This window comes from Engystomops pustulosus, chromosome 4, assembly GCF_040894005.1.
Source record: "Engystomops pustulosus chromosome 4, aEngPut4.maternal, whole genome shotgun sequence".
Taxonomy (NCBI): Eukaryota; Metazoa; Chordata; class Amphibia; order Anura; family Leptodactylidae; genus Engystomops; species Engystomops pustulosus.
The window spans coordinates 131,623,370-131,644,765 of record NC_092414.1 but is presented as its reverse complement, the minus strand read 5'-3'; the positions used below and the strand labels follow the sequence as shown (position 1 = coordinate 131,644,765).

Sequence of the window (21,396 nt, the reverse complement as noted above, 5' to 3'; positions counted from 1 at the left end):
TGAAACTGGTTAGACCTACAATCATAAAATACTGTAATCCATGGGTGTCAAACTCTTTTTCACCAGGGCCACATCAGCCTTGTGGTTGCCCTAAAGAGGCTGAATGTCATTTGGTAACAGTATAAATCTATACTCAATCTGTTAGTAGTTACATTTATACAGCAAAACTATTACATTCAGCCATTTGAGGGCAACCACAGAGCTTAACATATTGTTAAAATAGTTAGAGTACCCCCAAAATAGACAATAGGCAAATGACTCCTAAAGCAGCTGGAGTTTCCCCCAAAGGTTCCCCTCACCAAAGATAGAGTGCCCTCACAGAGTGTCGCAATGGCAGCCAGAGTGCCCCTAAAGAGTGCCCTAAAAGATTGCACTGGCACACCATCCAGAGTGCCCCCACACCATCCAGAGTGCCCCCATAGAGTGCCCCACACCATCTAGAGTGTCTCCACAGAGTGTCCCACACAGCACCCAGACTGGCCTGACAGATGGCCCATATGCCTACCAGAGTGCCCCCACAGAGAATTCCCTATATCAGCCAGAGTGCCCACACAGCAGCCAGAGTTCCCCCACAGAGTGCCCCACACCATCCAGAGTTCCCCCACAGAGTGCCCCCACACAATCCAGAGTGCCCCCACAGAGTGTCCCACACAGCATCTAGAGTGGCCTGACAGAGTGCCCACATGCCTGCCAGAGTGCCCCCACAGAGAATTCCTCACAGCTGCTAGAGTGCCCCATAGCAGCCAAAGCATCTACTCAGAGTGTCCCTATGCCAGCCAAAGTGCCCCCACACTTACTCCCTGTCATCTTCTTTACTTCTTTGTTTGCCAACTGTACACGCTAGGTCTGAAGTCGGCAAGCATGATGCGATGAGAGCTGTACAGCCACTGAACACAGCAGTAAAAAAAGAAGATGACTGCTGCTACTTTGGGAAAGTGGGAAAGGTGTATATCCGAGTGTGCGGACTCTATGCTTCAATCCCTACCATTGCAGCATAGGGGCTGGGTTACAGAATGCTGTGGGTCAGATTTGTAGAGCAGGTCTTGTGTTTGAAACCTTGTAATATAACAGGATGTTGCAAAATACCAAATATTGTTCAAAGTATGTTGTTCAAATGAATGTAGATATTGTAGACTACATGTAATGATGTTGTGTTTGGTGTTTTTTTTATCACTGCTACCTCATTCTGTCCCTTCGGTAGTAGATCCTGCTTCCATATATTATGGTTTAACCATTGTATATACAATGGAATAGATTTTGTGTGCAAACAATTTAGATTTTATATTTATTTGGTTAAAAGTTAAAGGGGTGTTCCCATTTTAGCAAATAATTGTTATTGTTTTTATGAAAAAAAGGTAAACAATTTTCCAATATACGTTCTGTATCAATTCCTCGCAGATTTCTAGATCCCTTCTTGCTGTCCTTCTATGGAATGCGTCTATGTTTGGTACCAGTGAACAGAAATCTGACCATGGTCACACAGGTGCACAGCTCGTTATATCATAGAGAGTAATCAGAGCTGTGTGTTATAAGGAGCTGTGCACCTGAGCGGCCACGGTCAGATTTCTGTCTACTAGTAGTAAACATAGAAGCTTTCCATGGAAGGACAGCAAGCAGAGATCTAGAAAACTGTATGGAATGGAAACAGAAAGTGTATTGGAAAATTGTATAACTTTTTATAATAAAAATTAATTGACATTAATTTGCTGTAATGGGAGTACCCCTTTAACTATCCCAAGAGCCCATACTGTATACATATACCCTCAGCTAGTCTGAGAAGCCATGTGTTCTGATCAACAAATCTGCTACCTCTGGCTTATCTTCGTTAAAAATTATTTGGAAATGAAAATCCTACAGATTGATCCCTGTCTTTTCTGACATTTGGGGAACTTCAGTCTACATTAATCTAATATGTAGGCTAGCTTCATTCTTTATACACCATCTCCACTAACTCCAACTCATTTATTAATGTCTCAGCACAATTGCTATTCTATAGCCCCAGAGTTCCTGAGCAATTAGTTCTTACAAGCGCGATACAATAATATATCAACTAGGCTCCCTATTGTTAGGTGGGTGTTGCTAGAATATCCACTACAGGTCAAGGTAGCCCACTGAGTATAACGCGTGCCAAATTGCCAAACTGCACCAGATTTATGACCCAATATTAGATAGTTGTATTATTTATTAGCATTTGGCATATAGATGGAAACAAGAAAGTTCATATTCGGTGGATTTGTATTTTATTATTAGATTTAAAAAATTTTATTTCTTTTTCCTTTTTTCTATTGAATCAGTGTTGTTATCAGGGATTATTATTGTAAGCAATGTATATATATCTGCTTTATGTAGAACCATCAAGCGGTGAATCCTTTTTTCTCTCTTAGGATACATGAGCACAAGAGGTTTAGATAACATTTGCATGAAAATAGAGTAAAATGTATACTTTGCTTATCCCCCTGAAGTATGAGATATCCATTGCAAAGTACTACAGAGGCGCAAAGCAGAAAAATAGATGCATTCAGCAAGAAATGCCCAAATCTGGTTGAATTGTAATAACAGAAAACTGCCTTCACAAATCCTGATTTATTATTCTCCCACCTGTAACTGTTCCAATGTACTGCAAGTTATCAAATATTTGCTATGTTACACTGTCCTGCTTGTAAGAAAGTTTAAAGGAACACCATCAATAGATATTACCATAATAAACCTTTAGCCCCCTCAGGTAGGGTGTAAAATGTCCTTTCTAGAATTCCGTTTTTTTTGTGAAAACTGTTTACCTGCGAAGTCATGTGAAAATAAGCCGAGAAGAGTAATATGTAGGGAAGCCTAAATTCAGCTTTGGTTCTATAGTACCTAGAAACATGCTTTTGGTGTCATGCTAAAGATAAGATTATTTTCTTTCAGATGTTTTTCGTCTTTGAGAACCAGAGAATGTGGCTCTTTGAGCTACATAGTAGGAGATACAGGCATTTTGAGAAATGATCTGGAAATGGATGTTTATCTGCAGCTTGCATTCCCACCCGTGTCTGTAATTTACCATATCTCCATAGAGCCAAAGAGAGCAGTGTCTGAAGAGCCCCCCCCCCCCCTTAGTGACTCCTCTCTGGCAAATAGTGACTCTTCTATGCTTCTTTTCATATGGCAATATTTAATGGCTAAATGGGTGAGATTTAACATGCAATATAGGACATTTCATACCGTGAATGAAGGGTCTAGTAATTTAGTGGGGAAAACCTGCTAAAGGTGTCCCTTTAAGCATTTCAATGAGATTGGATTTGTTGATAGGCCAACAAGATATGTATTTATCATGTAAATGCAAATGTTGACCATAAGAGAGCGTAAGACCTTTCTGCATGTAGTTTAGTGGGAGGTGTATAACTCTGTTTTCAGTGGACCCCCCTTAATGTGTTAGTAAGTAAACCCTTTGGTAAATAGGGGACTGTCAAACAGTGTTTGTAATATGTAGTATGAGAACAGAATTTAGGACCTAGGAAAGTTTGACTTCTTGAAATGCATAATACATGATGTATTGTAGACACATGCATATAGCAGTGCTGGTGTTTTAGGCTCAGTTTTCTTTTTGCCATAAGATATAATTGAGCTAATTGTGACTCTGGATAGGAATACATGTATCTAAGTTTATAAATCCTTTCACAATCAATAGTGTCTGCTGAAGCAAAACCTTCCTGGTATTGTTCATTGCCCATGAGAGGACAAGCAAGTCAGGAGATACAATGATAGGGAGCAGGGATAGGATCTTATAAGATGAGTAAGCCAAGCAGACTTTGCCTGAGGTTTAGTTACAGAATAAAACATGCATAAGTAAGAAATCAAAGATAATTTCCCAATGCCGCTGCCCATTTAATGAAGCCGCCAGATTTATCATTTCTTCACAGGAATAGTTAAGCTCCCAAGAGGGGAGAAGATTTGACAATCACTTACAGATAGTCCCCTCTGGCAGAAAGGGGGTATCACTATTTAGGATACTTGTTTAGCTTATCTACTGTCAATTTTCTGGCAGATCAGATTATCACCTCTGACTTGTGTGTTTCCCTGGGGTTATCAAGGTCACATCAAGACGTACTTAAGATATCTGTCCATACACTTCATGTGCTAATGATGAATGGATAAACTACTCTCCACATTGATGAAAAGCTATTTCAGAATAGCCCAGGAAGCACTAAAAATGTTAATATATCATTTTGCATAGACATTGATGTATTGCTAATGACAGGAAGCTGAATGCAGACAATGATTATAATGACCCATAATGCACTGTAAGTGCAATGTAAAAGGCTGGCACCATGAGCGTGGTATAAGAGCATTGGCGTGATGAGAGAAAACACATTTGCTTCTTATTTAACTCACTTTTTGCAAATGAAGTACTTATTAGATAATGAATGGGGCACATTGAGAGGGATTGGTTAGATATAGGGCTGTATGTTTAAAGGAAGCCTTTGATTCAGCCATCTAAATGTCATATACTACATAGTAATCCAGTAGAATATAGTGGAAGTTTGCTGGATCCATCTAGGACCGTTATGGATAGCTCATAGGAGAGAAGGTGCAGCACCACGCAATACTATTGGTTCATATACTACATATGTGCACCTCTATAAAATCCAGTTTGAAGGATCACTAATGTAGAAGTGAAGGTAAGGGTCCTATTGCTTTGGTGAGGTTTGGGCTACTGGTTACAGGAGCTGGTTTGCATTATTTAAAGAGGCTGTGATCTGGTTGGTTGACTATGGCAAGTTACTTCAGAATTATTACTGTTAACAGAGAAATTAAGCTTCTAAATCACAATTGGTTTGATTGCGTCTCAACTGGGGTGTCTTAAGAATTTGTCAGATTCTTAACTCCCAGTTCTAAGATTGGCAGCATAAGGTCAATGGTCATCAACAAGCTTGAAGGTGAGATGGATCAAAGTCAGCAACAAAACTGAAGAATGAGGCAGAAGCATACTATGGGAGGACACGTTCAGGATAGAAGTCAGGAATAGAGTCATAAGATTTTTTATAATAGAAACTAAAGCAAATAGAATAGTATAACAAAACCTTTCTTTTACACCGCTCTGTAAAACCAGGGTTCGGCTTAGCCTACACATTAATAGGTCCTGGGTAGGTAAGATTTACTGGGTACAAGCGTTGCTAAATAACAGTTATCATTGAAAGGTCATCCACATTATTTTCATTGCTTGGCGCAGTATAATGTGCTGATATATATCCAGGTTTTTAAAGCAGAATAGAACTGTTATCATTCGGTGTCAGCTCAAGATGTATTACTGTACCACATGACGCTACCCCTACTGGTGGATTAAAGGTTACACACTCTACAGCAGTTCAGTAATTCATGATATTGAATTTCAAATTCTTATTTCACTTCCACAAGGATGATAAATAATATTTGAAAATGGATTCACATACTATTATCTCTGTACTTCTACAGAGCAAAAAAACTTTAACATTCAAGTATTTGGCTTATTTTCTGATAAATGTAGTGCAGGGCTAGGTAAGAACTTTTCTTTAAGCAGCGTATGACTGCGGGGGATAGGATTTTTGGCACATATACAGCTCCTTTCTACAAGAAAAACATACGTTTGACAGAGCTTCATTTTGCCTTTGTGTGCTTGGAATACATCAATATAACTTTTTCTGTGGTATGAAATACCATAGTAAAATTCATTATTCCACAAAAAGGAATCCAGTACATCAATATAACATCTGGTAAACATAGTTTTAAACAAAGCTTATCGGTGATGTAGGCTCTTGCCTAATGTGAACAGAGCCTAGTGGACTATTAAAGTCCTTCCATTCAGTCATATCACAATTAATATGTTACAAAAGTTTAATAACTCCAGATGACTGTCCGTATGACAGCAGAAGTCTGGCCACAGTACAGCAGGTGGCTTTGTAACTTAAATACAAGCTCATTTTCTAATTTTCCATAGTATTTGAATGATGTTAGAGCAGGTAAAATTATTATAGAGTTCTACTTTGCCAACGTTCTGTGAAATTAACAAAACTACATGAATTAAACTTGTTATTCTGTTCCAGCATAAGACACAAAACTCCATTTGCTAGTCAAGCATGGGCAGTGATAGAAGTCAGAGCAAAAGGGGATTTGAGAGTAGTTGGAGAAAAGGAAAATTGTTCTGTAGAAGAAAAATACATATAATATAATTTAACAGGGAGCTGAGTGTTAAGATGAGAAGGTTTCACCTTTCTGGTTCCTAACAGTATTCTCTAATGATGCCTTGTCCGTATGAATCGTACGCTGGTCCAATAAATGGAACAACAAGTGCACTGCTCCTACATTTCCAACAAGGGATCAAGATTTGACAATTAAATTACTGTATTCAAGGCTTTCCTGTTTTCTAGAAGGCTGCAAAATATAGTGAAGGGGATGAATAAATGAAAAGTTCAAGGAAAAAAATAAAGGACATAGTAGAAGAGTGGAAGAAAGTCAGACTAAGCAGTAGACACAATTTTTTGGTAAATAATGCGGCAGATTTATAAATCTGTTTACAACTGTCATAATTTGCAACAAAATGGGTTAATGCTTTGTGTAAAAAAAATCAATGTGCCAAAAATTCAGCAGAAGTACAGTTTTTTTGGTGTCAACTAATAGAAGATGCAAAGTACGACAAGATAGTTTTAAAGTGCTCCTGGTTTATCATGGAGCATCGGACACCGTGATAAATCTGGCGTCTCATAAGACTTACTTATAATATAAATCTTTCCTAAAATCCCTATTTAAAAATGTAATAAAGTAATACTCAGTAAAGCATGGAAAGAAAAGCTGATTTTCCTTAATGTTTTATAGATTATATAGTATTTTGTTGGGCCTTATAGAGATTTTATCCATTGAGACTGACCCTATCTCATTGGAACACTAATTACATATAGAAATCCACATACAGTATTAGGGTACATTCAGACAACCAGTTACTCGCCAGAACACAGGGGTGGGAGGAGGAGGTGAGAGGGATGACTGCTCTTTAGACAAATGGCCTACTCGGTGACGATACCGTGACACACCGTGTGATCACTGCACCATCAATGGGAGCCATAGAAGCCTATGGGACCGTTGCAAATCATGCGATCAGATCATGGCCCACAAAATGGTTGTCTGAATGAGTCATTGGGACAAATTTTACCACTGTTTCCAATGTCTATAGTAAGTTAGAGATAGGAAAAATGCACATTGATTCTTTGTTAAAAAATCTAATCCATTGTATACCATAAAAATGTACCTTGGAATATGAATACTTCTTTATCTAATTTACAAGAGCATATCTCTTCATTGTCCATTCCCAGTTTTAGTATATTCTGCCTATAACGATTATGAAAGTTAAGTGTCAAGAAATCTATTTTAATAAACATTATTTTCAGTTTCTTCTTATATTAAAGTGAACAATGACTATATAGCACCCATGTACAAATATAACAAAGAGAAAATGTCAAGGTCAAAGGTCCCCTCTGCTAATTTCCCATGTACTAGTGTTCATATGTTCCTATTGAATTACGTTTTCAAACACAATTCAATCAGAACAGGGAGGGGCTTGTCCTGATCCTATATGCTTTTCAACTGAAACGCATGCGATTGGTAATGAGCACTATGGGGCACATTTACTTACCCTGTCACTGGAGTTCACAGAATTTAACTCCAGTGCATTGTCTAAGAAAAGAAAGTGCATTCACTAAGATAGTGTAGTGTGCCCGAAATCGTGCATGTGTCGCTACCCCACTCAGGTCCAACAGAGTTCACCATCTTTTTAGTGGTGCATCTTAGGGCTAGGACTTGCATCACAATTTGAAAGTGAAATCCTGCGCTCAGTCTGAGTCAGTTGGATCGTGTGAAGGCACACCACCTAAACTGTGTTGAGTGGAAACCAGCACAGCTGTGCCACAAAAAGGGTCGTGTGTGTCGCAGTGCACCCACTACTTAAATACCTGTGCAAGCCATTTTAACATTGGAGAACGGGCACAGTCCGACTGAAGTGCATCGCAAAGTGGCACAAAGCCCTTAGTAAATGTCCCCATTTGTGTTTTCAATTATACAGTGGTCCTAAAAATGGCTGAGAACCTGGTCTTACTCAGTCTATTGTATTGCATTTCCCTATAGACACCATTGGTAATACATCACAATGGACCAGTTGCATACTGCTGGGCAGCTTAGCTGGTAGGGAAGCCAGAGTATCAATAGTTTGTCTTTACTTGCCATGTTATCCATATATGTCCCTCAATAAAGTCGATGAGCTTTTTGAAAACTTCATAACCACTGGTCCTATATTGATAAAACATATAAATACCAAAGATTGTAATGATTCTACAAGTTTGCTAAATTGTGGCATAAATCTTATCATAAAGTATAAATTATCACTGAGGCACTTACGGTCTATGGCTTGGATACATTAATGGGCATATTAATAAGGAAAGGCTAAAATGCAGTCCCCTTCTATTATCAAGTAAAGAGAGCTGTAGCATCTGGTGTTCACTAAGAATCCTGCAGACAAATGCAGTGACTTGTTTGTGCAAGGTTTTCCAGATATAATAAGTGAGAAAGAGTGGTCTCTTAAAATCCAATTTATTTCTGCTAATGAGGAAATGACATACAAGAATCAGGATGACTGATTGGGAGGTCAGCCCAGCAAGCATATAATTTTATTATTGCAACCACCCGGATTCTAATTATTTCCCTAAAGGCTTGTGTTCAATGTCACAAATTCAACAATAGAAACATGTAAAAGGAAGGACTGTTCCAAGTTGAAGCTTGGGAGACATTAATTTAATTACTAAATGACTCATCAATGTTTAAATACAGCATTTACAGCTCTGTCTATAAGCATCTGGAATCCTGGACTTTTGTTAAGGAATAATAGAAGAAGAAAACATATGATAAGTCAAAACACAAAGATATGTTTTCAGCCATGAATATTAACTGGATCTGTCTGAATCTGGTTTCAACAAAGCTTAGCTACATTTACATTAATCTACGTATCTGTGTGTGCCAAAATGATGTAAACTTTCTAATAAAATATGGAAAACAGAATTTATAAAAAGAAATGTAGCCAGTCATAGGGCTCTTTCATATTTGCATTGTTTTTCATCTCCGTGGTTCAGTGATTTCCACAGATGCCTCACAAAGCCATTGTTTTAGAGCGAAAAAGCAACGGTCGCACAATGGAAGTATAGCACCAACGCCAATATAAAACTAGCCTTAGAAATAAGGTATACAGAATTTTAAAGGGATCCTGTCACACCGAAACTAAGGAGCAGATGTTAGTAACTGAGCCATTGGAACTGAGCTGAGTGATTAGTGGTGCAACTGATAAGTGCAACAGCATTTCCACAAGACAACAGGAAATAGCTGAGTGACATGGGGTCCTCTCTGGTGACTAGAAAAGACCTATTGCAAAATTGTAGTTGGGCCCTTCTACATAATAATGAAGTGATGTTTGCAACCTACTGATGCCTGTACTCATTGGGGGTAATTTATCATTAGATTGGCCTGGACCTGTTGCCCTGAAAAACGTCACTAGGAGCTGCCGCAAGGTAAGCCGCTCCTAGCTCTAAAACAATGGCAGCAGTGTTACAATGTAATGCTAACAAACACTGCGCTGTACACTGGAAACTCCAGACTGCTCTTAAAGCAGTCTGGCGTATGCATGAGGGGGCGGTCCGAGGCGCTGCCTCCTCTTCGGACCACGATGCTTGCTCCATAGGCCAGTAGAGACTGCCAAGCGTCATTCGGCAGTCACCTTCTCTAATCCCAATCCCGCCCCCTCATGAATACACTGGACCGCTTTGAGAGCAGTCTGGCATTTCCAGTGTACATTTGTTGTTTTTGTTCCAGTGCGTTTGTTTTAGCACTAGTGCTGTTTTTCAGGGTGGCAGGTCCTCTGTAAGACAGTTCTATTCTACTGCAGTCAGATTTCTTAAAGTGGCTTTGACCATTGATAAATCTGCTGCTAGTGTCTAATGCTATGAGTGTTGTTTTCAACAGTCACAAAAAGTCGCTATAGTGATAACCATGCTCATGCCTCCAGCAAAACATGGCTGCTGTAGAGGAGTGGACAGTACAGTAAGCTCTGAATCCACCAGAATTACAGAAAGGCTGTCTTTTTTGACACATAGAGGGGGGGGGCATTCTCTATGCTTTGATTATGCCCTAACAAGGCATAGAGACTGGGCCTGGCAGTGGAAGACTGTAGCATAGCACCCATTGCTTATCCATTTCACAGAAAGCTCTACATTCATCAAAGCATTATCCATATTTTAATAGGCTTGGGTGATTTTGTGGTTTCCAAGAAAGAGACCATTTTCTAAAATGCTGTAGTGAAAAGTGTTAAATCAATAGCATCACTTCTCTATGGGTAATATGAATACAATTAATACTCTAGAATAGAGGATGATGTTATGTGCTGCATCTTGGATCCCAACTGCTGCTCAGGTAACATTAAGTGGTTCCTGGGACTTTTCATGCCGTTATGTGTAATCACACTGTTACTTTAGATGTATTTGCTGATGATCGTCTTCATCTTATACGGCTGTAGGCGTTGCACTCATACTCATTTCCACTGCTCACTCTGCTAATAGCCATTAATGTGACAGTGTTAACCGAGCATCAGTTTGTGGCTACCATTAGAATGAAGAGCTGCACTTTCTGATGGAGCTTAATGTAGATAACTAAATTGTAGTTTCTAGGAAAACATTTGACATGCGTGCCTATGTGAGGTTAATGGAAGAAATGCTGCTTATGTATACCCTGCCAGATGACAAAAGCCTGCCTCATATTATTTGTAAATTTAAGGCCTGTGTAGGAGGAGAATCAAAGTACTTGCGCTTCCTCATAAATTCTTGCTATGTTGATTTATGAGGATCCAGATCATCACAGTGACGGTAAAAAGACTTTAATACTTACAGTATGTCAGCCACATAGATGTAGAAGAAAATGAATGCCTGGAAACAAAAACTGACAAATTGAAAAAGAGTCTCTGCTATTGTTGCCCCTTTATTCCAATTTGGAATTAAAGTTTATACATATGTACATTTGAGTCTGGTAATGTATTAGGGCAGTGTCGAGAACATGCCCTCCTGCCCTGTGAGTTCCTTTATCTATTCCCATTACTGTTAGGTTCCTACAGTAATTTCATTGTTTTCAACCTTCATAAAGCAACACGGTGATCTACTGTTTGTATGGCTCAAGATGGAGAAGGGAGCTGAGCAAGGTCTAAAACAGAATATAATGCCTGCCATCTAAACTAGCCCTAGTAATGGTTTTAGCAGTATTATTCTTCCCAAAATAGTGGTACTCCTTTGTATGATAAAACAAAAGGTATCAAGTCCCAATGGATGTTCCATCCCTGTTTCACTCCTGGAGGAAAATATATTAATGAATTTATCCAGATCCTTGTATTAACCTTGGATATATTTATATATTCTAATTAAGTTACACATCATGAAATATAGGCTACCAACATTAAATGGGATGGGACCACAGGTTCTTGTTCATAATGTTAGGGAATTAATTAAAGTGGCCTTTAATTGTTTTTCATACAGAATGATAGAAAAGTTATCTATAGAACTACATAATAGAACAGTGATCTGTATCTAAATGATTCTGCATAAGACCACACTAATGCAGTGCTCTTGGCACAATTAAGACACTTGATGTCCTCTCTTGTAATAGAACACTGGATGGAGGCTTTAGAGGCTTTAGAGTTTGATAAATCTACGCCAATGTCTATGGTATGGCCAGACATAGCTGAGCACGTGGATGTGCCATAAATGAGATTTAACCAGATCCCAGTTTTCATGATTGGTGGGTGCCCCAGTATTCAGACCACCATCCATAAGATTATTATCCCCTATAACTTGCCTGTAATCAAAATTTTAATTAAACTTGTATTGTAGCATTCATGAAGGTAAGAAGGCGCTATATGTTCATGTCCGCATCAGTGCTCACTTCTCTGGGCTGAAATATTGTTATGTACTGTATGGTAGGGATCGGCCCAAGACACATTCAGTGGAACTTTACTGCTGCTTCAGATAACGGTGAGATATGGGATACCTCATGTGCAATGGCACAGCAGGAAGCAATAAACTTCCTGCTATGCTAATTGGAGCTGACTTCACTGTAGATGCCAAATCCATCCCCTGCATTAATCACCTTGTGTACAATGTATATTTATATATTATACTTATATGATCTTGTGTCATTGTAAGCAGACATTTCAGCAATTGACTGTAGGTTTCTTCAATCTTAGTGACTCAGTGGGGGGGGGGGGGGATTAATTAATTCTGTCGCAACCTCAACAGTCGGCATCTGAGATCCGACGCCGGAAAGCATAGCCCAATGTATTAAAGTAGCGCACGGCTGTAAGTAATTAATGCCCATACGGAACGGGCGCCATAAAAATGCTGACACAAATGAGATGAGCGCCAAAATCTTACATGTGCTGCGCCTGTTTTTCTTTTGATTTCAGACCATTTTTTTCCTGGTCTGTTCTGTGCCAAAAATTGCACCTAAAAAAGCTGACAAACTCAACATAAATGTGGCGGATGATGTGGAAAATATAGGCCAGACCCAGTCGGGATAGTCGGAAACATCTGTTCTTTGTGGCGCAAACACATTATAAATGATCCGCAATACTTTTGCGCAAAAAAGTGACTTCCCGACGATTATATATACGATAATACAGTTCCCCTCCCACCCTTGGGGAACAGCTTCTCCATGTGACCTTTTCAAATATATGAAAACACCCATCACTTGGCTTAGCGACGCCCCCTGCTCCTCTACAGCCAATCCCGAGTGAGGGGAGTTATTCATATATTTGAAAAGGTCACATGTTTCCCAAGGGTGGGGGGAACTGCTCCTTTCCAGCCCCTCCCAAAAGGCAACTGCCTAGTCCCACAGCAGATGCTAATGAAAGGTACAATATAACAGATCTTTTTTTTCTGTAAAACCAATTTTTTATACAAAAACACTTTGGCAGCGTATGTACTATGCTCTGTGGGGACTGGGGGAGTGCTAAAAATGGCTCTCCTGGTGACAGGTTCCCTTTAAGTAAACTTATATAACTATATATAAGATAAAGGCTCAGGAGCAGTTATTTTTTTAATATTTGCTACCAATCTCAGGAATCTGCCAGGAATTCCCAGAATATACTGGGACAGAGGGATCCGCTGCTTAGTATGCCTACTCTGTCCACATAAACAACTGTAAAAGACCAGCTCATGAAATGATGTCAACATCCATTTGGAAAGAAGCTCAAGAAAATGTGCATAAGTCTAAAAGCTGAGATGAACACAATTGTTATTCATACAGTGAAGGCAATATTCCTGGTGTGTGAGTCCCTAGGGGCAGATACATGCAGCAGAGGTTCATTGCCCCTACAATGTAGAACTTTTTTCAGCTGTTGTACCAATCTCTTTTTCCAGACTGTCAAAGTAATGAGAATACAGCACTAGAATTTTGCTAAAGCCGCCAGTCACATTTTCGATTCAGATGTATGTGACAGTTTTACCAAGGTACTACACTAAACCACCAGAAAACTGTCACACGTTTTATACTGAGTTTGCATCGGAAACTTATGGTATAAAATAAAGTAACCAAAACATATCATGTGCTGAGAGGACATCACCCATAGACAATGGTATCATGCCAGGGTTCTAGGTAGCTAGACTCTGTCTCCTCCATTACTCATTGGTTTGGTAAACTTTAATCTCTGAATAAGTTTTGATAGATAAGTTGCCTTCTAAAACCTTATAGAAAATGTGTATCAAAGCTATATAAGATAGAAGAGTCGGTTAGATATCAACTCCGCTTTCTCACGGAGCAGCATTAATATCACAGGTTGTACATCCCAAGACAGAGTTGTTAGTATTCTGCCCTCGAAGACTGCCATCCCACAAGCTTTCCACCAGCCTTTTGATTTATTTATTTCTTGAAATCAAATGACAGCAGAATCCCGAAAGACAAAACATACTTCAATTCTAACGCCTTCTCTGCACAAATCCAGACTGTAAAAGCAGTAATCTATTCAATGTGCTTGGGAGTGGTTTGTAGATAGAGTGCGAGCACATACAATCGCCTCAATCTATTTTCTTTATAGCTTTTCAGCTTGATTTTGCTTTTAGCTTTTCCCATCATGCTTTGCACACATTCAGTAATGTAACACTGCTTTATAAAAATGCCAAGAAGTCTCACTATTCTTCTGTTTTAGTACGCATGTGTACCGACCACTTCTGGTGCATTATTTCCTTAGAACTTTACATTGTATCCCTGTCATTCCTTCCTCAAGTGTGTGAATGCATTGACAACTGGGAGTGTCCATTACGATTTCAAATAGGTTCTGTCTCTGCACACTGTGACACTGGTGGAGATGATAGGACAGTGTTGCAATGTTTAGGGGCACATCATAGAAACGGTGGTAAATATTCACACATGTCCCTGACTGTAGAAGTCTTATTTTATGGACAAGTCAGTAGAAGTGACACATCCTCCATTCATCCTTATGAAGCTATTTTTGGTCGGTTAGTTGTTTCTATTCATTTTTATGTAAAGGGATTTTTTTGTTGAAAATGAGAACTGTTGAACACATTCATAATTTTGCATTGGTTTAGTCATACATTAAACTATGATGTAGTTGATTGCGTGCCACAATTTTGGGTAAGGCTGAGTTCACATTACCTTTCAACCCTCCATTCCATTAAAAAAAAGAACAGAGGTTTAACGTATCAATAAAAAATACCATTGACATCAATGTAAACTGTGAGGAATTGATACAGAAAGTATATAGGAAATTTGTGTTATTTTTTCATTATACAAACAATACCATAATTTGCCGAAATGGTAACACCCCATTAAAGATGTATTAAAACCCCCTATAGTTACAAATAACACTACATAATAGGTTTAGACGTGTTAAATGCTTTTGCTATGTTCCCTCATTTTATTATTCTCAAGCTTTTAATAACATTTGTATTTCTTATTCTCTCTTCTTCCAGCTCATAACAATTGCTGATGATTTTTGTGGTTTGGACATGAATGCCCCCCTGGGAGTATCTGAAATGGTTCGAGGGTACCCTGTCTTCACAGAGGATCGAGACAGGATGACTTCCGTTATAGCTTATGTGTATAAAAATCATTCACTTGCATTTGTGGGAACCAAAAGTGGCAAACTCAAAAAGGTAGGAATATGGTTTACCTTTAGTAATTTACAAAGTGTGTGATTTAATATTTTACTGTTAAGGAGTACAAATACTCGTAAAAAACAATTGGGCAGATTTATCAAGCTGTCTAAAAGTCAGAATATTCTTAGTTGCCCACAGCTCAGCTTTCATTTTACCTGTACTCATGAATATTTTAAAGGGGAGCTTCGATTGGATGCCATAGGCAACTAAGAATAATCTGACTTTCAGACAGCTTGATAAATCTGCCCCAATGTGTTCTGCCATAGATTCATTGCATATCCCATGATACAGTTGAAGGTTACAGATGTTCTAGTTATCCTGTTATCTAATAATGCTATACTCCAGTCTAGCAAGTTAACCTTTTTTCGTTTGATTGTCCAGTTGTCCAGTTTTCAGCCAATAAATGTTATTCTTTTTGTAATGATTTTCCCAATATACTTTTTAAATCAATTTCTTGTGATTTCTCAGGTATCTGCTCGCTATAATTGCTGAGTATAGAAACCAGTCCATGGTCATGTGATGTCACATAGGAGAACGACTCTTAATATCAGGGATCTTGTAATAAGCTGTGCCACTGTGTGACATCACATGACCATGGACAGATTTTTATCCACATTAACAATAAATGGAAACAAGTAGAGGTCCGTGAGGAGACTGGACACTCCCTGTAACATCATATCAACAATAAGTAGCTTTTATATGACCTGCACTATTACCAGCCATGCGTTTTATGTGGTGTGTTGCTAATTTACAATAATGCATCAAATTCTTTTGTTCTTTTTTTTTATCTTTTTGAAATTGACAAAGGAAAAAAAACGAAATTGTACTAGTGTGTGGAATGATGTCATTTATTGGAATTTTTCTAGGATTTTAATGCTTATCAGTAAAATATTGGTGTGTATCTGATTTCCAGCCCCACTTGTTAATCAGTTGACTGGAGAAGTTATAGCATTCCAGAAAGTGCTTCATTGTTTCTCCACCACAGCATCATATTTTTGGTAGAAGGTTTGCCTGGTCTAGCCAACTTCCAGTCTTATTAACCACAGTAAGCTGCAATACCATCCACAGCCACTATCTAATCTATGGAGCTTTGCAGTGCACCACAGCCCCTTCAGTCAGCTGACTAGTTGGGATACTAAAGTTGAAATCCCACAGATCTCATAATGAAGAGATATAATTTTCCAATGAGCCATCCATAACTATAGATGTTGATTTTATATGGAACCGTCCTGCTAATTTTTAACTCTGGTCATCTTGTAGTCAAGAATATCTATAGAAAAACAGAGAAAACACCATATTTTATTAAAAGCAATAAATTGTATTAACTAGATATAAAATAGACATGCAATGGAACATATAAACATGTAGCTGGGAAATACCCCAAATGTTGGAACACAAGTGCAACCTGGCAAATGCTAACCCTAAAATATTGTAACAAATTGTATAATTACATTCTAGGTAAATGACCCAGTTATAAAGATAGAACCAAATAGTGGTACGAAACAAAATAACAGGCCCATTAAACAATGTTCATTGTTATAATCTTAAATTGGCTCTAACAGGGCTTAAGAGTACATTGTCTGGTTCAATATTCACTGCAGGGTGAGGCCAGGCTGCTTAGCCTCCACCACACATGTCATTATGCACCTTTCTTAATGGACCACCCCTTGACAACTAACATTCGTGTGGCTTTCCCAGCCACACGTTCCATTGCATGTCTATTTTCAAGCGATGCAATAAAATTTATTGATTTCATCCTGGTGGTTTTCATTGCTTTTCTGTAAGTATTATTGCTTGTTTTGGATAGACCTATTATCACACATGGTCAGCAAAATTGTGTATTTCTTAGCATCTTGTAGTATTGCTTATTTGCATATATATATACAGTATTTGTCCCTTATAGGTTGTAGATCTTGCTGTCACGGTCCATTTCTTGGGACCCAATGTAACCCAAGCCATGTTAACCAACTTTTACAATCTGGAGAATCTGCATGATAATGTACATGGTCTCTATCCATGTCTTTAACATTGTATATATGTCTCATGGTTACAATATTGTATTCATGTCTCATGGTTACAATATTGTATATATGTCTCATGGTTACAATATTGTATATACGTCTCATGGTTACAATATTGTATTCATGTCTCATGGTTACAATACTTTACATATGTCTCATGGTTACAATATTGTATATATGTCTCATGGTTACAATATTGTATATACGTCTCATGGTTACAATATTGTATATATGTCTCATGGTTACAATATTGTATTCATGTCTCATGGTTACAATATTGTATTCATGTCTCATGGTTACAATACTTTACATATGTCTCATGGTTACAATATTGTATATATGTCTCATGGTTACAACATTGTATATATGTCTCATGGTTACAATATTGTATATATGTCTCATGGTTACAATATTGTATATATGTGTCATGGTTACAACATTGTATATATGTCTCATGGTTACAATATTGTATTCATGTCTCATGGTTACAATACTTTACATATGTCTCATGGTTACAATATTGTATTCATGTCTCATGGTTACAATACTTTACATATGTCTCATGGTTACAATATTGTATATACGTCTCATGGTTACAATACTTTACATATGTCTCATGGTTACAATATTGTATATACGTCTCATGGTTACAACATTGTATATATATGTGTCATGGTTACAGGCTACTTAGAGCCATCTATAAGAGGAACATGACTGCAGTATAGCATAACATAACTACTTGGTAATCCAACATTAAAGTACAGTAGTCACAAGAATGAGGAGGACAGTTTATGCATATTTTATATAAACAGCATGTGATCTCGCAAGAAGAGCATTTGAACAAGAAATTGCTTGCTATGCCCAAATGATAGCATGTAAATGTCTGTGCAAATGGTTTCTTGTACACCACAGCGTTGGATGTCTGTGATTTATTTGTGACCTACTTTTGGTACAAATCGTCATAGCCGTAACGGTAATAAAGCGGGACCTGCTGTCTAATGAGCTACTTCCTGTCATAATGGGTATTTCTTCAGCCTCTGAAAATAAGAGGAAAAGAAGAATTTTCTCTGCTGCTTCTATCCTGTATATACAATGTTTTTTTTTCTTTTAACTATTGTCACCTAAATTGATACCAAAGGGAAAAATACTTCAGTGCTGCAGCTTTTTTTTAAATTTAATGTGATGAGGAACAGTGTATTGCTTGTATTAAAATGCTGTTTTCCACAATTATTCGCCACACAATACAAGCCTTTCATCAATTCTGGTGTAAAACTGCTTCAATTCTGCCCATGGCAACCAATTAAATCTCTGCTTTCATTTTTTATATATTATGTGAATCATTTTCGGGGAAATTAAGAGTTTTCCAGTTCCACGAAAAAATTAGTCCGCTTTAGAAAACTCCATAAATAATAATATAAGATTATCCGCCTATGAAATCCAGTGCTGTCCAGTTCTTTCTGCTAGGCTCTGCTTGTCAGCCAATCAGTGGCTAAAGATGTAGACATTTACTGATGAGGCCAGTGAATGTAGGAGTCTCGTCGTAAGTGAGGAAAACTGGACCGGTAGCTCTGATGATTGGTAAATAAAATTTATTTTATTATTTTATGGAAATTCAGAGCATTTCTGTTTTTTCACAGAAGTCTAATTACTCTTTTTCATAGTTTTGGCAGTTAATCAATCCATATACTCTATAACAGCTAATCAGGATTGGATTACAGAAGCATAAAAAAAATATTTGAAAGTAGTTATAAAGTTTCCTTAAAAGTAACAACATACTGGTCTTCAGAATATAAGAATAGTTAGTGTCAGGAAATGACTCATACAGGCCCAATTATGAAAAACAGAACGGAATACAAGTTTTGGTACTTGAGAGGAAATACATTAGCATTTGAAGGTAGAAAGATGATTTCTGGATAATAGACCTCTTGTCATATGTGATAAGAGATGTTGACGCAGGGGGAATGTTACAAGTAGGCTGTTCAGAATCACAGTAGAAAGGTTAATTGACTTTGTAAAAGTGAATCATATCCCAGCAGCAACCACAAGGGTGTTTATATGGAAGCTAGTTATGATTTACAAACCCATAATGTCCAATTTATAATTAGATAGATGCTGGCACCTTGGTTTCACTAATGCATGGCTACAAAGATATACAACAGCTTTTTGGATTTCCAATGGGTAATCAGCAATACCAGTAGGAAGAATGAAGCATAATGCAGGATCATCTTATCAATTTGTAATTCTACTTATAGGTGGGCGCCCATTCCAACCTTTAATGTAAAAATATAAGGTATCAACCTCCACTAGTACCCATATAGAACCAACAGGAGCTCTATTCTGAAACTTGTTATATGTTTTCTCTACTCTCTCTCTATATGTATACATCTGTGGCATTCAATTTAGATGTGTTATTACAAGTAAGACTACGTGCATATGACCGTATAGGGGCTGTGAGCTTCCAGCAAAAAAATGTGAATTACTAAAACGGGTTAAAACGGGCCAGTTTGCGGCCAGTTTATGCACATAGCAGAATTAAATAGGTTGAAAGAATGTACATACATTATAAGGGAAATAGTGTTAGAAGGCTATCAACATGCACAAAAACAGAAAAACAGCATAAAAAGTCATTTAGTCATTCGATTCAGCACTGCATTTGTGGTGAAGCTCTTAATACATTTATAGCTGATAGCTCCTTGTACTTAGAAGCTGCTACAATGTTCTTAGGCTTGGCTGGAGTCCACACTATTATATGTGGCTTTACAAACCAAAGGTGATTGAACTCCTACAAAAGGAGTTGATTAAGCTAGAAACAAAGTGCAAACTACAGAAGCAGAATAGTAGGCATAATGGGAACGAGTTTTTACCATAAAATAACTGAAATATATCACAAATACTCCAAAATATGTTAGAACATACATATATAATAAAACTGCATGACTTATGAGGGACTATCTTACCTTTATAGGGGTCTTCCTATTCTCCTCTAGTGATGACGTTAGAGGAAACCTAGGATCTTCTAAGCAAGTAGATCCCTGAAGGTAGATTGCCCAAATCGAATTCATCGCTAATTACTGTTTTTCTAGCTTCTAAAGCCTTACCTTTCTGTCTTTATACTTTATTTTATTTATATGCTAATTAGCTGCAGAGGCTTCCGGAGTGTGAAGTAGCCCCTGTGAGCTCACGGGGCTAGAGCTACTCGATGCCCCAAGTAGCTTCTGCAGAGCCGCCCCTAGTGTGTCTATGCGGCATGTGAACGCAGTGGACCTGATGTGGTGTGATGTGGACCATGATCTCTATCTATCTATCTATCTATCTATCTAGAGAAATTAAAACAATTCAGCTGCACCAGTTAAGAAAAAAATCGGGTGCTCAACCTTCAGGTTTGTTAAATCCTTTCACATATAAAAATAAAAAAATAAAAAAAATCTATCTATCTTCTATCCGTAACATATCTATTATCCAAATATCTGTTATCTATCTATTATCTATCTTTTGTCTACATGTTGTCCATCCCCACGATATTCAAAAGTATTTGGTATATCAAAGGAAATGCAAGTCCTGACAATATAATACCTTGTTGCATTGCAATGGTATCAGTACAACCATAAAAAGTTTTATGGGCAAGTGTGCTGTGAGGGAGCTAAGAAGTCTCCTACTAACAACTTTCATGGAGCTGTCATCTACAAGGTGCCCCATGGGAGCTGTAAAAGGTGTAGGATTCCTAAGTCGCTATATATGCAGGAATCAAGCAGTGCACTTCAATAGGCAAGGATCACTATGTGTCTCTGCAATTAGCTGCAACCTACAATCTTGTTCTGACAAATTAGAGCATTTTCATGAGCTCATTTTTTACACACTGTCACTCCCGTAGGAGAAGCTGGGGGTGGGTAATGTCATGGAAGTGCTATAGTATCCTCGCTATGTTTCGCAGAAACCTTTCTATAGATAGATGAAAGGGGCTTAGAACGCAATGCACGATCCTGTGATAGAGGCCATAGATATAGTGGCAGTGACTTCATTATGTATTTTCCAGACTTGATATAAGCATATTAAAATGTACAATCAGATTTTGACATTAATAAAGGCTGCTTATGAAAAACTGCAGGGTGAGCTAGCCCGCAGCTGTCCGCAGTATGAAGGTTTCTATAATTGTTCCTTAATATAATTGAATGCAG

General features: G+C 38.0%; 1 protein-coding gene across 1 annotated transcript in view; it reads left to right on the top strand.

Moving 5' to 3' along the window:
- Window positions 1-21,396, top strand: part of PLXNA4 (plexin A4) — a 467,309-nt gene that overhangs the window by 55,011 nt on the left and 390,902 nt on the right. Inside the window, exon 3 of the mRNA XM_072147475.1 lies at window positions 15,015-15,197. Within this exon, the coding sequence (XP_072003576.1) occupies window positions 15,015-15,197 (183 nt within the window). The remainder of the gene's footprint in view (window positions 1-15,014; window positions 15,198-21,396) is intronic.